General features: G+C 41.3%; 1 protein-coding gene across 10 annotated transcripts in view; it reads right to left on the bottom strand.

The window, feature by feature from the left end:
• Positions 1-25,128, bottom strand: part of RASAL2 (RAS protein activator like 2) — a 397,112-nt gene that overhangs the window by 5,819 nt on the left and 366,165 nt on the right. For 5 of the 10 annotated variants that reach the window (XM_070768498.1, XM_070768496.1, XM_070768503.1 and 2 more), the window contains 9 exons: positions 24,482-24,626; positions 23,613-23,849; positions 21,732-21,933; positions 19,486-19,685; positions 17,162-18,023; positions 8,742-8,876; positions 6,611-6,813; positions 5,313-5,400; positions 2,341-2,371 (listed from right to left, as the gene is read on the bottom strand). In XM_070768498.1, coding sequence (XP_070624599.1) covers positions 2,341-2,371; positions 5,313-5,400; positions 6,611-6,813; positions 8,742-8,876; positions 17,162-18,023; positions 19,486-19,685; positions 21,732-21,933; positions 23,613-23,849; positions 24,482-24,626 — 2,103 coding nt within the window. The remainder of the gene's footprint in view (positions 1-2,340; positions 2,372-5,312; positions 5,401-6,610; positions 6,814-8,741; positions 8,877-17,161; positions 18,024-19,485; positions 19,686-21,731; positions 21,934-23,612; positions 23,850-24,481; positions 24,627-25,128) is intronic. The other 5 variants (XM_070768499.1, XM_019976530.2, XM_070768500.1 and 2 more) reach the window with 3 other exon arrangements.

Below are 25,128 nucleotides of genomic sequence, written 5' to 3'. Positions count from 1 at the left end.
CAACTCGCCGTAATGCTCTACCAAATGACTGTTCTAATTAATGCTTTCTATCAAACAGCAGTGCACATGATGCTTCCCAGACAAATGGAACGTCTCTGCCTCTTTCTGCACCCGAGTCAGGCCAGCTTCCCCTGAGCCCAGTGGGTTTCTGTTTCTTTTTCCCCTTCAGCATTGCAGGGTTTGTTACTCATCACCCCTTGGGACCCTAAGATGTCACATAAAAATGACACCATGTGTTATTCAGACTATGAGACAGAGGTGTCAAGCTGCTTTGCTGTAGTAAGTGCTTTGGGTCAAAACTTAAACACAGGAATTAGGTGGCAAAGAAAGAAGCACCAGAGGTTTCATTTCACAGAGGAGAAGTGCATGTGATCTATGGGTTCTCAGCCCCCAAAGGGGCACACCGGTCACATGTGGAAAGATTTCACGTGGTGCTCAAAACTGAAACAGTACATGGCGGCAGTTTATAGTCACCGACAAAGTGAGGATGCGACAGCGAGAGGAGGAGGAGCAGCCAAAAGCTAGACCGAGGGGTTATTTGAATGTGGGAAGGGAGATGTGGCTGGAGGGGGATGCCGGAAACATAACACATGGAAACAAACAGAAAACACAAGCTCCTAGACTCATTCCAGCTCAGAGGTACTCCAGGAGAGCTCCCCAATAAGGAAGACTGCTTTCATTTTACTTTTGAATCTCAGAAAGAAAAAAAAAAAAAAAAAAAAGCCTTAGAACCAACATCTTGGAACCAAACACTGTTGAATACATGAATTAAAAAAAAGAGAAAAAAAAATGAAGGAACAAAATGGCAATCAGAGAAAAGCAGACTCATCTAAATTAAAAAAAAAAAAATAAAAATCATCCCATCAAAATATCATTAGTTTTGCAAAGACTAGGAGAGAAATCCTAATCTTAGCTTCAGTAGCTAGGTAAATCATTCTAGAACCTTTCCAACATGAAGTTGCCATTTTCCAGAAAACAATTAAAAAAAAAAAAAAACACGTGAGGAACAACCCCCCCGAGCCAAAAACAGGTTTCCTACCCAGGGATTGTTTTCATCTGCTCAGGGAAAAGCATGGTAAGGAGAGTCATGGTCAGGGTTAGAGAGGACACACAAACGTCCATGTGATGGATGCTATTCCTTGCTGTTACGGGAGTAGCTCCACACGGCTGTGAGCAGCGCTGCTCTGCTGGGAAACATGCTGCCCAAGATGCAGAAGGAAGACCACTGCCCTGGGGGGATGTTTAGGGAGAAAGCATATATTGGGTTGGCCAAAAAATTCATTCGGTAACAGCGTACACAAACCTGAATGAACTTTATGGCCAACCCAATACAACAGTAGCATCAGGTAAGGCTTCCCTTTAATCTTCTGCTTTTGGGGGTGGGGTGGGAATCTATATGGAGCAGGGCTGGTGATCAGTTTCAAAAGTATGAAAAAAAACTAGCTCACACTTGTTAATATCATTAAATTTTTTTTCCTTTCCCTGATAGAGAACTCAGGGGGTAAGATACATATATATAAAAAAATCAGCATTATTAATTAACCACAAATCTAGCATAAGATTTATACTCTAGGAAGGTAACTTGTTTTAAGGATAAGCAAAACTTGAAAGAAATAAAGAACTACAAGGCTTTAAAAAAGATAACAATTTAAAAAAAAATTACTGCCAATGGAGTTTACTGAGGTAACAAGTTTAGATCTTTTAAAAGTCAGGAAGTAAGGGTTGGCCGGTGACTACCAGGGAAAAGGGGGTGGGAACCAGATATGATGTTCCCCGCTACTATGGTTAGAAATGATCTCTGAGCAGAAAGACTGGTAATATCTCAAAATGATTAAAAAAGAAGGTATTTCAGTATTAGGATAAATTATAATGTCTCAGTTCTAAGGACTAAAGGATTCTCTAGGGTTGACCCAAAGAAATTAGGCATTCATGAAAAATTATTTGACTCATAAAGGGTCAAAAAGAAGGCTAAGAATGGCTGTATTTATTTATTTCCTGCAAGAGTAACAACTAAAGTCAAGCAACCCTTTTATTCAACAGTTGAAAACTTCCAAGTGGACAAACTCCCTTTTGTAACTTCCCCTCCAAGTGCCAACCTTTCAAAATAAAACAAACAAACAAAAAAATCAAACAGGGACTTTTGAAAGTCAAGTTCAGTTGGCAAAAGATGCCTTGACATTTTCATTCTGCCTGGCGTGAACGGCAGAGCAATCTAGTTCCGGCCTGACAGGAAGGGCTTTGAGTGTGGGGAGTGCAGGAGCTGGAATGTGTAGGAGGCCAGTGCATCGGGCCAGGGCTGGGAACTGCTCAGCTAGAGAACGGACGGACGGGGTTACTTGCCTGTTTGCATAATCTCATCTCCATTTATGACCTGTAATTTAACACAGTGGAGATATCACTTGCAACAGTAACTAGGCAGCTGCTTGCTTCTCCTAGGACGCCCTTTTCTGTTCTCCATTTGAGTCACCTGGAGAGATCCCTGGAGCAGGGGGGAGGTTGGGGTGGAAGGCAGCACAGCCCCTGGTCTGATGTTTAAGAAATGACCCCTTAGTACCATCACCAGGATCTCATCTCCTAGGACAGGGTCACTAGGGGAATACTCATCATCTCCCAGTTCCAGTTAGAAAGTGGCTGACCCCAGGGGGGCCGCGGAGCATGAACTGACTCTAGGAGATGAAGAGGCTGAATTCAGGGACAAGCCTGGTCTGGAGGGGCACATGGCTGCTGAGAGAGATGGAAACCCATTCACTGGGTACTTGTCCTGTCCTGTTTTGGGAAGTGTTGGGCCCGATGCTAGTATAAGGAAAGCAATTCACTTCAGAAATATTTTTTAACTGCCAGTGGCACCAAGGCAGGTATCAGGGGCACGGAAGTAAGCGTGCATTACCTCGCTGGGAAGCTTTCACCCCAAAACATGTCCTCATTCTAGCAAATGTTGCTGGAAGGGTTGCTCTGCTCCATCAAACACTTAAGATGTTAAGTTACTTAATCTTTCAGAGGAAGAGGCATTTGCTACAAAGGACACCAAAGGATTTTCACAGTCTTTTGCTAGAAAAGGATTTTTAATGTGTCAGTGAGACAGCAGCTGGAATTGGGAATCCCCTTCCTTTTAAGGGGATTATAATTTTTGAAAAGCTAGCTTTAGTGTTTATCATCTGTGCTGGGCATCATGCGATGGTTTTCAAAATGTGGTCTAATGGACTCCTCAGGTATGCTTTAGGGATCCAAAATGAGCCTCCTCTTAAAATTTACTATACAGTAATGCCTGTGTTTGAATGTGTAATTTATGATATTTAGCTAACCTGGACGTGATTTGATCCATTAGCTGAGAGAAGTCCTTGTTGTTGAGTGGTCAGGAGGAGCAGCTGGAAAGAGATCTATGGAAGGTGCCTCTGGTTCCACCAAAATAGTCCATAGAATCAAACCATTTGAAAACCATTGCCTTGAGGTATGGATCCAAACTATTGTCTAGTTTAGCCAGACTGCAAGTCTGACATTGACCAGTGCTTTGAGGATAACAGTTCTCCCATTCTGGAATGGTGACACCGTCCTGTTAACTGAGAGAAGGCCCTTTCTTTCCAGAGCTTTTGAGCCCTGATGAATCTGTTTCCCTCCTTTGCCTTCACCTGCTATGCCTATGACTCCTGCTTCATGTCCAGCCATCTTACCTAGAAGTCAAAATCGGGGACAAGGTAGGATAGAAATCTTCAGAAGCTAATGACGAGGCTGCCTCAACAGGCAACTAGGAAATCGGACTGTATGCATACAGCCATGAGTGGGACACCCCTAAGCTCCCTTTGCTAAGGCTGCCACGGTTTTAGACCAGCGGAAATTATTAAAACAATCTGTATTATCTTATTAGAATGAAAATCTATTTGGGTATAGTTATTCATAGAACTCTCTCTCATGTTGAAAAATCCCAAAGTGAACACTTAGCAATACTAGTTTTCCTGACTAAACTGTCTTGACCCAGGCTGTTTCTCTTAAGCCTCTTGGACAAATGCCTGTCGAGATAGCCTTGTCTCTGCAACCCTTCCTTCTCTGTCATCCACCCTGGGGACACATTTAAAGAAAGGACCAACTAAGAACTTTCTTCTGATTCTTAAGAGGTCTAAATATCTGGAAACTAGAGTTCAAGGGTCCAAATCTTTCTGGGAACTGTGCTGACAAGAGAGCACTGGCACTCGCACTTGACTTCCGGGTCTCGTGTGTATGAGGGAGGACGAGGCCCAGGACGCATACTTTCCACGGTGGTGCTTTCAGCCTCGCTCCCTATTCCTTTGAAAAATGTACCCCATCCCACATTAGCTCTGTCAGGAAACCTGAGTGGGAATGGAATGTGTGTTTAAGAATACTGGGTGGTTCTACCATAGACTGATACTGGCTGAGAGGGAGAGGAGAAAGTGGGACATACAAAGGCCTTGCTCCCATTTTTATTTCAGACCTAACGGAAATGAGATGATACTTAAGGGTGAGAAACACAAGCCTGCCTGGGTGGTCTTTAGGGAGGGGATATATTCAGTGGCCAAACCAGCCACATCCAAACGGCACTTGCCTCTCGTTACTTGTTTCACTCTAAGAAATACAACCGTGTTTTGCACTGAAAAGATGAAAAGGCATTAGAAACACTTCCTGGGTTTTGCTCTGAGAACCTGTGAGGAGCCCCTGGCCATCATTGTGTTGTTAGCATCACAGGTAGAAGCTACAGGGAGCAGACACCCAGGTTCTGATCTCATCAACTGTAAGAGGCTCTCCAAGCACAGCACCAATGGAGAAGGGCGGCCAAGTGAACCCCAGGCACCGATGCCTGTCACGGAACCAAAAGAATAACAAGGCAGGGTGCCTTCTGCAGCCCTGTCTTTCCCCTGAAGCTCAACTACTGTTTGGGGCCAGAGGCTGATGGCACAGTGGACGTGACTGACGAGACCGTGAACGTCACAGCCAAGCAATGGTCAGTGGAGGTCACAAGCCAGACACATGCAGTGGACTTTTCACGGGTGCCCCCGAGAGAATGCCCTCCTTTCCAGAAGGAAAGAAGTAAACCCCGTCATGCACCCGGTTGAGATTTGTCGAGCACCTGTACTAAAGCAGGCTAAAACTTTGCTGGGTTAATGGATTCGTCACCAGTAAAGGAAGGAAAAGGTCGTAGAGGTCGCAAAGAAACATTTTAAAAAAGTCTTTGAAAGGTAATGCCGAGAACTTTCCAATGAGCCATTTTCTGTTATGTGCCTTGGTGTTTGCAAGGGATGGGAAGTTGGGAGATAACAGTTATGATAAACCAGTCGCTTCCACTAGACTGAGAACCTGCTTACCTGTGCATCGATTATTTTTTGCTTTGCATCAATAACTGCCTGCATCTCAGCATGATCCTTCTTCAGTTCCTCTTCCACAGCCATTAGCCTAGAATGGGGCGGGAAGGAGAGACCAACAGCTTCAAGGAGCGAGCAGGCTAACACACAGAACAAGACACCCACACTCAGGACAGCTCAGCGTTGCCACTCCTTCCTAGCGCAAGATCTGCACTAGGCTCTGTCTTCTCACCTGCCTTGGGAGAAGACATTCAGAGCTGATGCCTCTCCTGGGACTGGATCCCAAATGTTTCCATCTCCTCTGCAGTAGCACTCTCACCATCATTATCTCCCTCTCTTCTATCAGATCCTTTCCTTAGCACAACTTATTTAATTTTAAAACAGCAAATCTACTGACACAAATCAAACCCTTTTTTAATCTCATTATTTTGTGACAGCTGACCTTTCCTTCCCCTGAACAGCTAAATGTCCTCTGAGTGTATGCGACACATAGTAGGTCTACTTTTTTTCTCATGCATTTCATATCTTAATCCCCTGACGTTTAACCCCATGGAAGGGCTCTCAGTAAGACTGCTAAATCCTTCTGTGCTGCTAAAACAACAGACCTCTTTCAACCTGCCTACGGCACTTAACAACTGAAGCACAGCGGTTGTGAGCATCGAGCTAGGGCTTGACTACCTGGCTTCAAACCCGTTGCACCACTAAGTGACCTTGGGCAAGTGACATAATGAATTTGTTGCGTGTTTCTTTATTTGTAAGAGGAGAAGAAGAATAATAATGCTGACCTCAGAGGCTGGCATTAAACAAATTATCAGTAACAGAGTAAACAAATTTTATTTGTAAAGTGCTTAGAGAAGTGCCTGGCCCACGGTCAGTGCTATGTAGTGTTTCGTAAAATTGCCCCCCTCCCTTGGTCTTCCTCGGACGTCCTTGGCCCTCTGCCTTGATTCTCTGGCTCTAAAGATGTGCAGTGTCTTAGACCTCTCTGGACTTGTAAAAATCTAAATTAGTCTTGGACGCTGGATACTGACACTTTTAAAATTCAGTTTTGCTCTAAGACCTCTTAAGTGAGTCACTAAGTTTTAACTGTTTCTGATTGTTACAACTAAAGAAAATTTGGCTACCTCAGAGGAAGTGCACTAAGGTCTCACATGTGGAAAAGTGTAAGAGATACAGCCAGCCTTCACCCCTGTAGAGAGTATCACGGAGGACACGCAGTGCTTGCTTTAGGATCCTCTAGCCATCATCCCGCCTCTTCGTGCCCCGAGCCAGCCCACGTCCGCTCCCAGGCGGCCTCTGACCTGCTGATGATGCTCTTCATCTGGCTGTCCTTCTCCTCCTGCTGCCTGCGCAGCCGCTCCTCGCTGTCCTCCAGCCGGGCCTTGTACTCCAGCAGCAGCTTCTGCATCTGCTGCTCCTGCACTAGCAACCGGCGCTCATACTCCTCGAGTCGCCGGCTGGACACGCGCAGGCGCTCCTTCAGTTTGGTGATTTCCTGTTCGTACTAGAGCAGAGGACAAAGAAAAGTGAAAGTGTTAGTCGCTCAGTTGCGTCTGACTCTTTGTGACCCCATGGACTGCAGCCCGCCAGGCTCCTCTGTCCATGGGACTTTCCAGGCAAGAATACCAGAGTGAGTTGCCATTTCCTTCTCCAGGGGATTTTCCTGACCCCAAGGATAGAACCCAGGTCTCTCTCCAGCATTGCAGGCAGATTCTTTACCATCTGAGCCACCAGGGAGAGCAGAAGAGAAGAGGTGCCAAAGACAAGGAGAGAAAAACTAGAGCTACCCTGGTTTTAGATGTCAGTGATTGATTTTTTTTATCAAACCCTAAGCAGTATAGCTGGATGCTGCGTAAGCAGCCATTCCATGGCTGCTGATACTCTTCAAAATGATCCCCAGGCATACATGGTAATGGAGCTCTGCCTGCCTCCTTAACTCTGCATTCCAAATGTATATATTTATATATCATTCTCCACACTAAACTAGAGGTTGCTGCAAGCCACATCAATACCAATCTGTGATGGTATCCAACGGGAACAGGAAAAAAAAAAAGAAGGCCAGGCAGGCACTTAGAAGCTTAAAATAAGCCAAAAGCCAGCTGTCTACAAGAGAAAGGCTTCTGTAGCATCTCCTGTGTTGTAGGATCTCTGACATGGCTTGACTCATCAGATTGCCATTCTTTCACCCTTAGAATCAGCCCTTTAAAGAGCAAGCAGCACTTCTGTACTGACAAGCTACTAAATCAATACTTTTATAGCACAATATGTTATTGCTGCTTCCTCCCTGTCCACGGAAGCGTAACACTCAGGTCACAGGCTCTAAGCAAAAGGCCCACGTGTTCTTTAACACTGCCTCTTGGCCCACTTTTATGATGCTGTTCATCTGCCCAATTTGCCACTGCTTGTTGGAACACATATATACGCCTGTTTTCTCACCAAAGTTTTATATAACAAACTCTCACTCAAGTTTCATAGAATTCAATTGGTTACCTGGTCCTTTTTTGTACTGAAGCTACTGTGGTTGGGGTCTGAATAACTGGAATGTCAAATTTCTGGATGAGGTAAGAAGCATTAAGTTTTCTTGTATATGGTCTACTCAAATTTGTTAGTCATTAATGATAAACCTATATGTTGCTTTGTAAAATGCAATGTATTTTCATGTCATATCTCATTTAATCAACAATTGGACAATTAGCTTCTGCCTATCCAATGTCATGGTCCTACACTATGCTTATTAATCCAGAAGGTCAAAGATGACAGTTCTTACACAGTCTGAAGAGGCAGACTGCATCAATAAGCACAGCTTTTAGGATTATGCTGATAAACAGAAGCTAGTTGTCTGGCTAATTAAATGAGATAATGCTGTACATGACATCATGGTTCTTGTGTCATAATCCTTTTTCTTCATGTCAACTTTTCTTAACAAAACTGAAGCAATAGTTAATGTCTTTTTTTTCAGTTTTTTTCTTTTGATGTTGATGTCTTTTAAAAATCATCTATAGCATTACAAATTCTTTATCCAGAAAAGGAGAAAAGGAAACAAAAAAAGGCAAAATCACTACAAAGATATAGAAAGGAAGTCTAGTCCAAGGGTAATTTTGGACGTGTTTAGTTATACAGAAACACGAAATATTCACTTAAAATGATTAGAAATGAATAACAGAATTTTCTTGAAATTCAGGGAACCCATATTAAAACAAAATATATATTAGAATGCATTCTCCCCTTGCACTAGAGCTTGATGTCAACTTGATGGACATCTCTGCATATTTTCACATGCAGCCACTACTGAAATAATATACATGAATATGCATCGAAGGGTTAACATAAGAGGTGGAGCTGAACTTGGGGAGATCACGTTCCTGACTAGATGACCCTGTGTGTGGTCTACCAGTGGGGACAGTAAGTCAATAAGCGCAGACTACATCCTACCTTCTCAGCATGCTTGGCTTCGTCCTGATTTTGCTCAGTCTCTTCCACGTCCTCTTCATACTGCCCATTGTTCAGGACCCAGGCTGCTGTCCTCTCGACTGGGGACATTGTGGCGGAGTCCACAGGTGACTGAACCTGCATCAGAAATACCCGTTAGCATTTCCCGAAAGAGCTCATCTGCAGTTATGTTCCACAAAGACAGCTATTCTTGGAAGGCATAACTGTGATCCCTGTTTTCTGATAAATGCTCTCAGTTCTAAATAATATTACTGCCAGGGCTGGGGGTGAGAGAAGAGGATATCCACTGGTATAAGAATAAATATTCAGAAATATTGTAAACAGAAATCACTTCTAAGAATCTGCCTCCCCACACCACACCCCCACCCCCAAACAGGAAAAGCCAAGGCCTTAAAACTGTTAATTAGTCCAGTGGTTTCATTAGGTCATTACCTAATGAAATTACAGTGTTCACAGAGGAGAGAGAGAAAATGCAACTTGATGGCTGACTGCTCGGGTGAGGAAACACCTGTTTAACCAGGAATGCTCAGGAACCAAGGAACCGTTTAATGCTAAACAACTCACAAGGTAGCTAACCAATTTATATATCAGAATGCCAAGTTCTTAATTTTCACATCAGCCATTTAGGGAAAGAGAAAAAATCACTTTTCGATACTGGTGTTTTGATATTGGTCATTTTTATAGAGCACTGACTTCTTGATGGGTTAAGATCCATAAGTCCATATTTTACCAGAAAGTTTCTTGATGAATATAGCATCACAACAATGGATATCAGCCTAGTCCAAGGGATATTTCTATCCAGTTAGGAGAGCTAGATAAATTGCCCTTTTGTAAGGGCAACAGAAAAGGATGCAGAATGAAAAGAATTCTGGCCTTGAGTAGCAACTCTACCACTTACCCTGTCCCTTAATCTCTTAAATACTTTTTTCCATCTATTGAGTAGGGTTACCACCACCATCAGTACCTATCCCGAGCATCTCCCTGGGAGTTCCGAGGATGGAATAATACAATGTATGTAAAAATTCTTTGGAAACGACAGAGTACTATAGAACTTAGATGTTATTACTATATTTATCTTAGAAACCTGGCACTGGATATGACAATTTGTATTAGGCTACTACTGGGTTTTCCTGGTGGCTCAGAGGTAAACAATCCTCCAGCACTGTAGGAGACGTGGGTGGCTCGATTTCTGGGTCGGGAAGATCCCCTGGAGTAGGAAATGGCAACCCACTCCAGTATTCTGGCCTGGGAAATCCCATGGGCAGAGGAGCCTGGCATGCTGTAGTCCACGGGGCTGCAAAGAGTCAGACGTGACTTGGTGACTAAACAATAACGACTGAACATAGTGGTTCCTTCCTAAACAATGCTGGAAATAGACAGCAAGTTATTTTTCTCTAGCTTTCCTGAGAAACAGATAGAAAAAAGCATTTTCTGTGAGTTAGCCTTTTTATAATTAAAATCAATTTCTACTTTGAGGAGCAATACTCTATAAATAGTTGGAAGGGAATTTTCTCTCTCATGCAGAGCTATAAGCCTTAAGAATCTTTATCTTGTTCTGGAATAAAACCTGGTTAAACTCTAAATATATAGATATTTTAAAATAAGGGGTATTTTGATCACTTTGAGGTTTAGAAAGACTAGATGAAAAACAAAGTGGATGCAAAAGCAAAAAGGTTATTTGGGCAGACTGAAAAATATTCATACAAAAGTAGTAGGAGGGGCTTCCCTTGGCGATCCGGTGGTTACGATCCGCCTGCCAGTGTAGGGGATGCAGGTTCAGTCTCGGGTCGGGGAAGATCCCACATGCCGTGGGGTGACTAAGCCCGTGAGCCACCAACTTCTGAGCTCAAGCGCTCCAGAGCCTGTGCTCCACGACAAGAGAAGCCCCAGCAAGGAGATGCCTGAGCGCTGCAGCTAGAGAAAGCCTGTACGCAGCAGTGAAGACCCAGTGCAGTCAGAAAGAGATATGAATACAATTTTAAAAAGTATGACGTATAGAACAGTCTTATGGACTTTGTGGGAGAGGGAGAGGGTGGGAAGATTTGGGAGAATGGCATTGAAACATGTAAAATATCATGTATGAAACGAGATGCCAGTCCAGGTTCAATGCACGTACTGGATGCTTGGGGCTAGTGCACTGGGACGACCCAGAGGGATGGTATGGGGAGGGAGGAGGGAGGAGGGTTCAGGATGGGGAACACATGTATACCTGTGGTGGATTCATTTTGATATTTGGCAAAACTAATACAATTATGTAAAGTTTAAAAATAAAATAAAATTAATTAAAAAAAAAAGTATGAAGGGGTATTTCTTAAAGATTTGAAGAAGAACCTGGTTTGGTTGATTTATACAGATGACGGATATGCATCTATAAAAATGGCTTCATGCCTGTGGTACACATAAGCAACTGGGAATGAACTTCTAGAAATTCCTTCTTTAAAGCCATTTTCTCCACTGTCTCAAGAAAAACATAAACATGTCTTAAACTGCAGTCCCCTCAGTTCTCAAAGTCTACCTTCATTGCCACTGTGGTAGGGATGCTTCTTATGCTTCATTCATTTGTGGATCATTCTCATTATTTTTGTCATAACCACATCATCACTGACATATTATTTATTATAATCAATAATAAAACAACCATTTCCAGTTTGCTAAGCAATATTATCAGTAAAATCATGAGTTTGATGTTTTATATATATTTATAAATAATTCATATTAATAGTCAAATATTTTTCTAATATACATTAACATAATTACATGATTAAATAACTTGTATACTTAAATTGAGTATCACACTTTGGGAACACTGATCTATAGAATTCATTTATATTAAAATAGGTGATAACTATCTACTTCAAAAGTTATTATGAGAAACAAATGGGAGAGCATATAAAAGCAGTTTGTAAACCACAAGTTCCTTCACACACACACACCCTGGGCTCTCCCTCTGCTGGATTTTGAAAGTAAAGCACAATACATTGCTTTAGTATTGGCAGAGAAAAATGGTTTAACAAGGGGTTTAGGTTTTACTTGACGTATGTACACCTGAAAGGCAAAATATTATGGTTCTGAGTCTTTAAAAATTAATAGAAAGTCCATACTTAGAGGAGACAAATGTCTTTTTAATTTCATAATCTTATCACTTTACTACATAGGGTATGGCAAAGCTGCTTTTCTGTGAAACCAGGATTTTCTTTTCAATTGCTGCTTGAGATAAAGCAGTTGCTAAAATGAGTAACTTTACTCTTTGTAATTTATAACTTCAAGGAAGCTAATTTAATAGCTTTCTGCTTTATAGTTAACAATATGTTGCTTGAAAGAACTTTCCTTCCCTGTGATTTGTTACAAGGAACTAATTAATGAGTGTCAATAAATGCACTACAAACTAATAGTATCCCTAAGAACATACTAAGGAGAGATCTTAGCCCCTAGAAGCATATTGAAAACAACTCCTTAGGTAATCCGGGCACTAACTGTAAAGTGAGAAGTTGGAAAAGCAAGAGTTAGTTCATTTCACTGGTGGTGGTGGTAGCTACCGTATCAGCACAGGGACTATGTCCAGTGAATTATAAGAGGGTACAATGGGAACTGGGCATTTCACCCTATTCCTATTTTACTGGTTAAATCTGTTTTTCCTAATATATATTCCTAGCACTTTGCACGGCCTACAGTGCATGCATGCTAAGTTGCTTCAGTCATGTCCAGCTCTCTTTGACTCTATGAACTGTAGCCCCCCAGGCTCCTCTGTCCATGGTATTCTCTAGGCAAGAATACTGGAGTGGGCAGCCATTCCCGTCTCCAGGGGGGATCTTCCCAGGGATCAAACCCGCATCTCTTACATCTCCTGCACTGGCAGGTGGGTTCTTTACTAGCACCACCTGGGATGCCCCATGGCATATGGTAGGTGGTCAGTAAGTTTTGAAAAACTAAATCAGACTAACAGAACTACTTGTATTTATGATAAAACCTAGAAAGGGCTGACTAAGTCTCTGCAAGGAGATCAAACCAGTCAATTCTAAAGGAAATCAGTCCTGAATATTCATTGGAAGGACTGATGCTGAAGCTGAAATACTTTGGCCACCTGATGTGAAGAAATGACTCACTGGAAAAGACCCTGATACTGGGAAAGATTGAAGGCAGGAGGAGAAGGGGATGACAGAGGATGAGATGCTTGGATGGCAACATAAAGGTGATGGACATGAGTTTGAGCATGCTCAGGGAGTGGGTGATGGATACAGAAGCCTGGTGTCCTGCAGTCCAGGAAGTTGCAGAGTTGTACACAACTGAGTGATTGAATTGACTGAACTGATTATAAAAACAGAAAAAATAATACTGAACAAATAAGAAATAATTATCTATACTGGACAACAATGGAGGTGATATTTATTTAAAAATTATTTTTATTACAATATATTCTTCAAATGAAAGAACTAAATACTGTCTTTTATATTTATTTTACTGGTCTTATGAATGCTGGTCTTATTTCTTAATTAGACTCTCAACCCTTGAAGCATGGCCCCATATGTCACAGGATTTTTTTTTTGAATGGTAGTGACTATGTCATTGTGCAATGGATGCTCAATAAAATATCATCCATTTACTATTACTTTGGATTTTCTTTAGAATTCATACCAAAGTACAATTTATCACTAGGAGAAAGATACTCTATGTTTTTCCTCCAGTCCTTTGGAAGTACATCAAAGGGCTTTTTCTCAGAGATTGTTCCATCTCCTTTATAAGATAAGAAAATTTATTTCTTCTAGTTTATAGTCAAACAAATTGAGAGGAGAGATTGATAAGTTGCTTAGCTATAGCCTTCAGAAGAACATTTTCTCCACTGACGTTCAACAGTGGATCATAAAAGATGAAAAAGATAAAATGAGAAGGAGCAGGAATTCCTAACAGGAATATCATTCTTCTGAGATAGAGCTTATATAGGGTGTCTCTGGGAAAAATAATTTGTTTTAGGGCAAAAAGGGCCAGAGAAAGCAGTTTCCATTGATCTTGGTTAGCCTGGCTATGCTTGAGGCTGACTGAGAATAGGCCAGTTCCCTGTTTAGTTACTAGACATAAATAAGACGTGCTACTTTCAACTTCCTCCTAATCTGAAATAATCAGGTTCCCAAAAATGAAGGCCACTTCTCCTATCAACACCAAAGAAAGGGCTGACTAAATCAGTAAACTCTGAGAATCCTAGAAGAGGTTGGTTAGGGGATCAGATCAGATCAGATCAGTCGCTCAGTCGTGTCCGACTCTTTGCGACCCCATGAATCGCAGCATGCCAGGCCTCCCTGTCCGTCACCAACTCCCAGAGTTCACTGAGACTCCCGTCCATCAAGTCAGTATGCCATCCAGCCATCGCATCCTCTGTCGTTCCCTTCTCCTCTTGCCCCCAATCCCTCCCAGCATCAGAGTCTTTTCCAATGAGTCAACTCTTCGCATGAGGTGGCCAAAGTACTGGAGTTTCAGCTTTAGCATCATTCCTTCCAAAGAAATCCCAGGGCTGATCTCCTTCAGAATGGACTGGTTGGATCTCCTTGCAGTCCAAGGGACTCTCAAGAGCCTTCTCCAATACCACAGTTCAAAAGCATCAATTCTTCGGTGGAGGGTTCAACAAATCCCAAAGTGAAAACTGTAGCATCATTCTAATAGACTTGGCAAATACCTAGTTAAAAAGCATCTTCAAATTGGAATTTCTAAGGTTAGGTAACATATTGTATCTGTACAACTCATATATTGTAAATAAAGTCTATTATGCACACAGAGTATATGACAGATCAAAAAAGATGAAGAGGAAAATTATTAAAAAGCCAAAAAGGGTCCAAAAATTAAAAGATGGCTTCCTAAAATATTCCTTCTCTGTAGACTGTTCAACTTCCTACTCAGTGGATGGAGAAGGACTGAAGCTAGTTACATTGTCAACAATGGCTGCTCCTTTGTGCCAAGATACAAATGGAATTTGCATGGGACAAAGCCTCCCATAAGTATAAATGCCTGTAGAACAATCCCCCAAAGAAATCCTCCAGTATTGGGGGAGAGAAGAATTCTCCAGCATAATAATTTGCAATTAAAATATGTAAAGGAATTTATGTAAAAAATGTGCTGATTAGATAGAACATCAGAGGCTTCATAGGAATGAGATGAGAAAAGCAAGCAGGAAAAAAAAAGAACCGAACAACAACAACAACATAAGCTTGAAAGAATAAACCATCTGCATAGAAAAAGTCAGTGTTAGGAAAAAAACCAGAAATGTGAGCAATCAAAATACAGCGATTTCCAGTTTAACTGATATGACAGTGGCATTACCAGCAAAGGCACAACCAGAGATGAATATTTAAAGTTGTGCTGGGGCATCCTGCTACGGCTATGCCCCACTTCAGGACAATGTAACAGAGACATTCCCAAGCTCATTAATGGCTATGGCTAGAAAGCATTTTAATTGGTGTCTGAAGACCATTTTCATTTGCTACCTTCATCCATCTGGAAAGTTTTCTATTCCCACATAGAATCATGTAGTGCTGCCATGATAGGTGTTAAATTTCCATATAGCAGAGATATTATAAATGACAGTTTCAGGTGGTCACACAAAAGGCTATTTAATTTACAGTATCTATAAATAGTCTGAATCATGGATCCTGGGAACTGAGGACAACATGATAAAGCAGGGAAGGGTAAGCATTCTTCTTTTCTGTTTAGAGTTTGAACTAAGTCCAACTTTGCAAAGTAGGCAGAGGGCCCTCTGCCCTGTCTTGCCCCTCTCTGCCAATCTGATATTCTTCTCTACTCCTGCTCTCATCCTCAGGGCCTTCATGTTGCACTTAATGCCCCATGTAGACACTTGCCTCTACACAGTATTCCATCTCTAAAATTACTTTTCTCTTCTCTCAATAAACACTTCAGTTCTCTGAAAGGGGCTGATCTCAACTAGAAGCTAGCATAAAAGCAAGTGTGGAAACTTATTCACAATAAGATGTGAAAGACTGACAGCTTCCTAACACAAATTAAATGTATATAAAACATATATACACACACAAAAGATATATAGAAAAGCATTTTCATTCAAAGAAAGGAAAAAAATTATATAATGTAATCTTTATGTAAATTTTCTTTTTTCCTTTTCTTTAAATGAAAATGTGCATTTAATCAAATGAATTGATGAAATTTTGGGAAATATAACAAAAAAATATGAAAAATTTAAGACTGAAGAAAAAGTATTTCTCAAAAAAGAAGTGACCAACTAGGAGGTTTTGCCCAGGAACTTGGCTACCAGAATCTACCTAAGTTTTTCATCCCTTCTTCTACTTCTGTATCCAAGGATTCTGTAAACATTCTACTTTTTTTAAAAAAAACAATAATTATCAAAGTAGTGGCAAGGGCTCTGATTACAGCAGAGAGGAGGCAGAAAGAGCCAAATCAGTAAATGCCTATCTATAAAAATGGAAATATATTAAAGAGATACATTGGTGTCTCATTGCAGTCTCCTCTGACCAGTGATTCTGCTGACTAAAGGATTTGTCATAGAATTTGTTTAATCACTTGTTTAATGATTAGTTTTAAAAAAAAATTCAATGAAGCTTTTTAGGAGAAGGTTCTTTTTTAGATGAAAGTAAGATATGTATATATGTACTCTTAGTTTATTTCGAGAGCAAAATATGTCTAGGTGCCTCAAAATGTAATACGTAAGGAAGAAATGATTAAATTCTTAAGAAACCTTTCTTATTTGTGAAGAAAAAAGTTTGATAATCTTATATTAAGTTTAGATGTGATACTAGCTGGGCTTGTCCATGTAAACAGAGAAAGAACAGATTTGCATAACCATTTAGTGAACACTTGTCAACCACCTGTGTTTCTTTCTATATTATGACCTCTCTCCTTTACCTTGCCTCTACAGGTGTTCAGCTTATTTTTCTAGTCATTTTCAGGAAAAGGCACATGGGACTTGCTATTTCCAGAGGGAACTGGGGTGTGGAGTAGAGAGTAGGTATATCAAACTCTTGGCTCAGAATGCAAAACTTTAGTTTGGAATCTTAAGGGAAAAAAATAAGGAGGATAAATGTGCAGATTCTCAAAACACATCCTAGTTGATCTGGGCTATAGATTTCATACCTTAAGTTTCCAACCATTCTCTCAGCATCACAGATTTGTGCTAGATGCCGAGAGGTAGCTCAGCTGCTTGAAGAGATGGAAAGGTGCCTGCGTGTTGAGTCAGGCTACATTCTGCTACCTCACCTAGCCAGAAACCTCCCAAACTTTTCATTTCCTCTTTCCATTAAAAGGTTGCAGAAGATCGTTTTAAGCCGAAACCCTGTTAGTGACAGCATTTCCCAGTGATGTATGGACAGAGAACCGAGGACACAGCAGGACCAAGCGGCGGGTGGTCCCGCTCTGGCGCTCGTCCCTACCTGCTGGGTCTGCTGCCTCTGGATGGCTCTCACTTTGGGGACCGGGCTCTCTCTGGAGGAAGAGGACTGCTGTCGGGACCGGCTCCCGTTCTGCAGGGGCTCGGCCACCAGAGCCGCTGATGCCACCGACATGCTCCCGGTGCTCCGCAGGGAGGCGCTGTGCGGCAGGGACGGCGGGGCTTTGGCTCGGGCGCCCAGCCCCGCCGGGTCCATCTTCCGGAGCTGGGTCTGCCCCGTGCTGTTCTGCCGCGGCAGGGCGAGAGGTATGTGTCTGTCGGGCATGGTGTGGCGCCTGGAGAAGTCCTCACTCTGCGTGCTCCGTTTGGTGAAGTCCTCCATGCTGCTGTTGCTGGGTCCGCTGAGTTTGAAGTCTTCACTGTTACTTTGGCTCCTGGAACTGGCAGTGCTTAGGTTCTCCAAACTGGAGTCCACAGAGGCCTTTGGCATTGCAGGAATGGGGTTACTGAGGTGATAGACAGGGTTCTGGAAGGACAGGGGCTGGAGGCTGCCTGGCTGGTTCAAGGCTGGGTGCAGGGGCCTTCGCACTTGGGGTGCACTCTGGGGGGTGCTCTGGGTCTCCCGCAGTTGCTTGATGCTGGCCACCTGAGTTATGGAGAGCTGGCTTCCGGTCAAGCGCATGGGCACGTCGAGTATCACAGATGGATGCTCTGCTTGGGCTGCGTGCGTCTCCTGAAGGTCCATGAGGGAGATGCTGCGGCCATTGGGGAGGCTACTTTCCTTTTCATCCTTTTCCGAGTAAGTCATGCTCTGGGAGGAGGCTTGCTGGACCAGCAATAATGTCTTCCCTCTGAAATAACTGTCTGTGTTGTCCTGGCTTGGGGATTTTAGTTTGTGCAAATCACTGTGAAAAAGGAAAGGACCCTTCATTACTCCTGAGGCAAATTTAACAGTTAAGATTTCCTCAACTCAGGCATATAAACTCCTCAGAAAGCTCACAGGCCCGGTGAGCCTTCCTTACTAGTTTCTAAGCCCAGATTTCATCATCACAATACTCAGAATAAGATCCAACATTTTCAGTTTTTCGCCAAAGGTAGGGGATAATACTGGAGAAGGAAATGGCAACCCACTCCAGTGTTCTTGCCTGGAGAATCCCAGGGACGGGGGAGCCCGGTGGCTACCGTCTATGGGGTCGCACAGAGTCAGACACGACTGAAGTGACTTAGCAGCAGCAGCAGGGGATAATACTATGTAGACCACCTCCCTCCCTGTCTTAGATTTTTACTAGAATTCCAATCATTTCCTAGTTAGGTTTTAAACTACCCGAGGTATTCCAATTCACAGTTAATTGGTTCTGTCTAACCCTTCCTGGTAGGCTGCAGTCCATGGGGTTGCACAGAATCGGACACGACTGAAGCGACTTAGCAGCAGCAGCAACCCTTCCAGAAGCCCTCAGTGTACAACCAAAGGATCCCTACTACAGGCACAGGTCTTGCCAATATAGAAAAGAAAGTCTAAGTGTTAACATTGTATCCACCTGTCCAGCTGACACTGCTGCTGCTAAGTCGCTTCAGTTGTGTCTGACTTTGTGCGACCCCGTAGACGGCTGCCCACCAGGCTCCCCCGTCCCTGGGATTCTCCAGGCAAGAACATTGGAGTGGGTTGCCATTTCCTCCTCCAATGCATGAAAGTGAAAAGTGAAAGTGAAGTTGCTCAGTCGTGTCCAACTCTTCGAGACCCCATGGACTGTAGCCTACCAGGCTCCTCCATCCATGGGATTTTCCAGGCAAGAGTACTGGAGTGGGGTGCCATGTGGCCTGACACAGCCAGTTCTAAATTGATTTCAACTGAGGTTCTCAGATCTCTGAGTGCTACAATACATGAAAATACCAATTTCATAGAGCCCTTAGTCTTCTATTAGGCAGGACATATGTTTTTTTAAATCACTCAGTCCTATCTGAAACTATAGCCTGCCAGGCTCCTCTGTCCATGGGATTCTCTAGGCAAGAACACTGGAGTGGGTAGCCATTCTCTTCTCCAGGGGATCTTCCTGACTCAGGGATCAAACCTGGGGCTCCTGCATTGCAGGCAGATTCTTTATCTTCTGAGCCACCAGGGAAGCCCAGGCTTTTTTATTTAAGTAAGTTTTTTGAATATAACTCTACAATATCATTTTAGGAGAAAAGTATCCTAGATTATGTGTATTATTATGACAAACAATTGGATTTATCTCGGAAGATTCTTTCCAATTGCTCATGAGTTTAAAGCTGTAAATTCAAGAATGAAGTTCAATAGATTTCCCCACAAATCTCTAAACATCATCTCCCTCTGAGGTAAGCAATTCCAGTTCTTTCCTAAGTTCATACCTGTCAGTAGGGTCTTCAAATATTTTCTGCAGCCCAGAGGAGAGGCTTCCACTGACATTTGGACTGGAGTTATGCTCAGTGAAGCGTCTCAGTTGCTGTTGTATTGGTGTAGGATTAGTCAGAGATTTGGTAATATCAGCAAGAACACGAGGGAGAGGTCCCAATTTTGCCACGGTTGCCTGTAGGAAGGAATTTTCACCCTAATTGGATAATAAGCATTGCGATATCCACCACAGATTGTTTTTGGGACAACGATGCCATTGATGGAGGGGTGGAGGTTGAAGGGAAGGGTAGGTGTTTGCGTATGGGAGTGGCAGGTTCATAATGCATTGTTATGGAGCAGCAGAACCATGGCGTCGAGATGAATGGAGGAGGCGAAACAAAATGCAGCAGACATTGAGGAAAGAAAGGAAATAGAAATTAGGATTATGCAAATAAAAATTAAAAGACATGCTCAAAACAACCAAACTATTGCCATTCCAACTAAAATAGGCATGCAAAGCAAACTACATCTTTGGGAGGCTGGTAGATCAAGGGAGGGGAAGGGAGGGGAAGAACCAAACACCTTCTAACCAAAAAGGAATTTAGGACTAGAGGGCTGGCTAGTGTGATGAAACTTTCAAAGAGAAGGGATCATGTGAGGAAAGAAATGCATGCCAGCATACAAGAAGGTGATGCATTCAGGGGTCCAGAGCACTGCAGGCCACACAGTTGATCACTGTCATCCACTAGTCATTTAACCTTGGGAATGCTGACCTACTGCCAACTGAATTTGCATCAGCAAGACAATGTTTTTGTTTAAACAGCAAGATCAGGTAAACTCTATGAGATACATCTAGAGGTACTGCTGGTTCCCAAGACCAAACAGATTAATTAAAAAGGAGAAAATGTGTTTACACAGTAAAGCCTGTTAAAAAGACTTTGCCCCTGAATAAACCAGGTTGATTTCACAAGATATAACTGTATCCACAGCCCACTGATGGTGTTATTCAGTGAAGAATAACCTTTTACAACTTGCTTTATCCATCTCAATCATTTTTTCCTTTGGGGAATTCTCATTCTCACGGGGTCTTATGGGAATCCTTAATGATTAGGTAGTTTTATATGGCTGCCTCTGGGTTTTCCTTGTCTCCTCAACAATCAGTAGACTCCTGGTTGAGGACAAAGGCCATCTGAAGAATGTCTTTACTCCTTCGACTTTCTTGAGCCAAGATTCTTATTCAAGGAATTTACCCTTAGCATAGCCACAACTTAAAATCTAATGGGTCCATAAGAATAAGAAACAGTATTATTTTATAAATGTGTTAGTACCAGTGGACACCCTACCATTTATATTTCCTTAGGAAACTAGTCTTTTTTAATAAGTTTTACTCTCTTCTTCCCCATTTTATTGGTGTGTCATTTTTAAAGGTAATAGGAAATGGAGGAAAACAATTACAGAAAAATAATTTAAATAATTTTGTTGTCTGAGTTTATTCTAACATACCACCACAGATACTTATAAAGTACCTGTGGCAAACAAAAACATCAATAAATAATTATTATGATAAACCTAGCCAAAATATGTTAGACTGTTTTCCATAATAAATTCTATTCCTCTTTGCAAAATTCCAGAAGGAAGAAAATGATTGACAGGTATACATTTAGTTATTAATATGATATATACTTTTTAGCTTATAGTCAGAAAATAAAGGATTAAAATGATCATTTTCTATATTAATTCACATCTGCAGAGGAAAAAAATAAGGATTTTCAGATCCCGTATAACTCTATAGACACCAATAGTTATAGTAAACCCTCTGACTTGTATGATAAAATAAATCTCATGGTAAGTTACTTAAACACGATAGTCTCAGTATTTTCTTAAGTCCACACTTTTGTTAGAAATTACTATATGAGGTTTCATCTCATTCTACACTCCATGAATAACGCATCACACATCAATATTCAATATTAGTTTCTAGGCAAATACACACACATATTTATAGAAATATATACCCCATTAATCAAGGTAACTACTTTAAAATAAATGTTTATAATTTCATGAGTTTCTAGAATTTCCTGGTTGGTTAGGGCACACATTTTACTTAGAAATAATAACAATTTCCTCCCAGACTTCTAGGTCAAAAGGTTGCTTTCAACTAGCAGAGAGCACGAATGTGATCACTCCGTAGACACTCTCCAGAATTCATGTGGCTCAGGGTGCTCTACCTCCCATCTCCCATTGCCCTTCCAGCCTACTTTACCTTATCAAGTTGGGAAACTACTTCCCATAGTAAGGAATGCAAAACTGAAAGCTCTCGGCCCAGATCAATGTAACCATCAAAGCCTGGGGTGTTTGAGATGGTGTCTGGATTAGAGATCTCCAAAAGAAAGCGCTTCATTCCACCCCATTCATGTTCTAAAAAATCATTCATGAATGCCATGTATTCCTCCTTGTTACCAAATCTGAAGTAGAGGGAGAGAAAATGAGAAAGAACATATTCAGGAAAAGAGGTGTGATCATTTTGAATTGACTTTACACAGAGCTATACTTTTTTTTTTAGGGAGGTGACTAATTTGTTTTATTATTTGTAAGTGATAAGTATTAAAACATACTTTCTTAATATTACATTAATACTCAAAAACTTTGAATAGCTTTCTATTCTCTATAGGGTAAAGACAATGTCCTTTTTCCCTGGTATTTAAAGCCAGTATCAACATTATCAGTATAAACCTCAGTATCACTAGCTTCTTCAAAATCTCCCAAATATAGTATACTTCTTTTCTTCTCCAAACCTTTGCTTATGCTATTTATGTCTACTAGAGAATTTCCTCTCTTCTTTGTCTGTCTAGGTTGTAGCTATCTTCTGGGCCTAGCTTAAATCCAAAGAACATGTTCTAAAATAAACTAGCAACAATTTTTATAAGAATTAGATCAAATATGGGTAAACATAGATTCCTCTGCTGGCATATATGTTGTGCACACAAAGTTAAACTCGTGCACTTTCCAAGAGCCACATGCTAGAAAACAGTGTTTCATTGAAGTTCTAATTTTTCCCTTCAATACACTGCTACTAGAAACATACTTGGCTTCAATATTGAGAGAATCTGGGATCAATTCTGCCAGTGTGAACTGCTTCTCAGTGATTTCTTAAAATTATTTCCTATAAACTATAAGAATTACACAAACTTAAGAAAAATTTGAAAACACTGAAAAGTGGAAAGAAAAAAGGATGGCTGTACCAACTCTACCACCCAAACATATCTGCTGTTTACAGTTCAGTGCATTTCTTCTCCAGCTGATTTCTCCTAACTTCTTTTTGAAAAAGTTTACAACTACAGAAAATTTCAAAGAATATACAGGGTTCTATTCAAGTTCAAATCCCAAATGCCATTTACCTACTTAACCAACCGTTCACATTTTGCCAAGTCTGTTTTCACCGTCTCTCTTTTTTTGATTGAACCATTTTAAACTAAGTTGCAGATATAACCCCTAAATACATTAGTACCTACTTCTCTAGAATAATGAATAACTCTTACACATACGAACGCCATTATCACACTGAAACTTTAAGAAAATGTTATTTATAAATCATCTCATATAGAGTTCCTATTTCACCAGTTATTCCCAAAATGATTTTAATAAATTTTTTTCCAATTCAGATCCAAACACTGCCTTGTCTCTTTTATCCAGAATAGTCCCCACTTCATCTTTTCCATTTTTCATGATATTGACTTTTTGAAGGGGTCAGGCCAATTCCTTCCCAACTTTCTTATATTTAGGTTTTTGCAATATCATATTGGGGGATAAAAGCATATACACCATTTGGTGTCCTCTCTTTTTGGCTATCTCTTTTTTTAAACAGCACTTTTTATTTAATATAATTACATCTTTATCATTTTCCATACTATTCGTAAACATATTTTGTAGTAGCTGCATATATTCCATTGGATGCATGGATTACTTAACTATTCCTCTACAAAGTGAATATTCAAAGTGATGTCAATCTTTTTGCTGTTTTTAATAACATCACGATGAAAACCATGTAACATGAGTGATGAGGTGGCCCATGCTCATCTAAAGGTTAAGCCTCATGTACTTTTAAGTGACGTTTTGAGAAAGTGGTTATGGTAGCTCCGCCTACTTGGCAAAGTTGGCCAGGTTCTGGATGACCTTGGCAATGAGAGTCAGAGTCCGAGATGTGCGGTCATCAGGATACTCCTGCATGAGGTTGAAGAGACTGGGAGACATGATGGCCGGGCACAGAAAACGGAGAAACAGCGAGGCGCTGATGAGCCTCTCGCTGATGTCCTGCTTGCCGCGGTTCAGGCACTGCTGCTTCCAGGATGCAAACACTTCTTTCAGCTCACGAGGAAAAACACTGGGGAAGAAAGAAAGACCAAAGGTAAAAGTACTAGAACCCAAAAAAGCCCGGGTGGATCCCACTGTGGCCCCACAGAGTCAGACTATGAGGAGGGAATAATAGAGAGAACTCTGTTGATTCACGGCTGAGAGGTGGTGGACAAATCATAGACATCCAGATGGAGACCAGACACCTGATGCTGTAAATCTCAGGAACTAGTGTAAACTAGGTTTTGCAAAGTGGGAAGATGGCATGCAGCTCCTGACTAACCCATTTGGTTTACTCTAGCTCAGCGTAATCTCTCTACAGACTGCTCATCACAAATCTAAAATCTTACTGACTGCCGGTGAGAATAGTGATCAGAAATCATTAACGTATCTGTTTTGACACTAGTAAATATGTTTAAAAGTCCTTAAAGTACTTTTGGTATTCGAGGATGTGGGGTTAATATTCTGGGGAAAGATTACATTTATGAAGATAGTTCAGGGGGACTTCTTACAATATAGGTTTATATTTTAGACAAAACTGTGTTAGGGAAACTTTCAACTTCTCTTCCTTTGGTTGGGAAATGACAGTTAACACTGTGATAACTTTCATATGAAAAAAGTCAAGTTCCATAAGCAGGGAATGAAGCACTGACAGCAGCTCACCAGTAAGAGTTGATGATCTTGCAGAAAGCCAGCTCACAGCACATTTTCAGGTTGCTCTGATGGTCCAGAAGTTCACTGGATGAACATTTGCTGGGATCCACTTCACAGTTTTCATCTGACTCATACAACGCTTTGATGAACTCCCCTATTTGAAGACGAGATGATGATGGATCGGATAACTATAAATAGTGTCTTCCTGAATAGTACAAAAGAATTTAGGATTTCTGTACTAAACTGTGTAATAGGGAACTCTTTCTGGTGCCTGACACGGAGGGCACAAGACTGTTCACGAAAGGGTATTGTTTTGGAAGCTAAGATTTATCACCTCCTACATGTCTTGTTTATTTTCCTTATCCTGAAGTGGAAAAACAGCACTCATTAACATTGCCATCATGATATTTATAAAAAGAATAATGAAACTACTTTAAAAATGCTACAACTTTACATCTTTTACCTGAAACCACAAATATATTTAATTAGCAGGAACTCATTAAACGCCTCTCTACGTTATAAATAATGTTGTTACTATTTTAGAAGAATAAATACCCCAGGTCTGACCAAATAGCCCACCTAAGCTTTTAAGGGCTAATACTGGTGCCAAACTGAGTGCCAAACTCAGATTCAGGTAATTCTAGGCCCACGTCTCC

Source organism: Bos indicus, chromosome 16 (genome assembly GCF_029378745.1).
Source record: "Bos indicus isolate NIAB-ARS_2022 breed Sahiwal x Tharparkar chromosome 16, NIAB-ARS_B.indTharparkar_mat_pri_1.0, whole genome shotgun sequence".
NCBI lineage: Eukaryota > Metazoa > Chordata > Mammalia > Artiodactyla > Bovidae > Bos > Bos indicus.
This window is presented reverse-complemented; position numbering and strand designations above follow the sequence as displayed.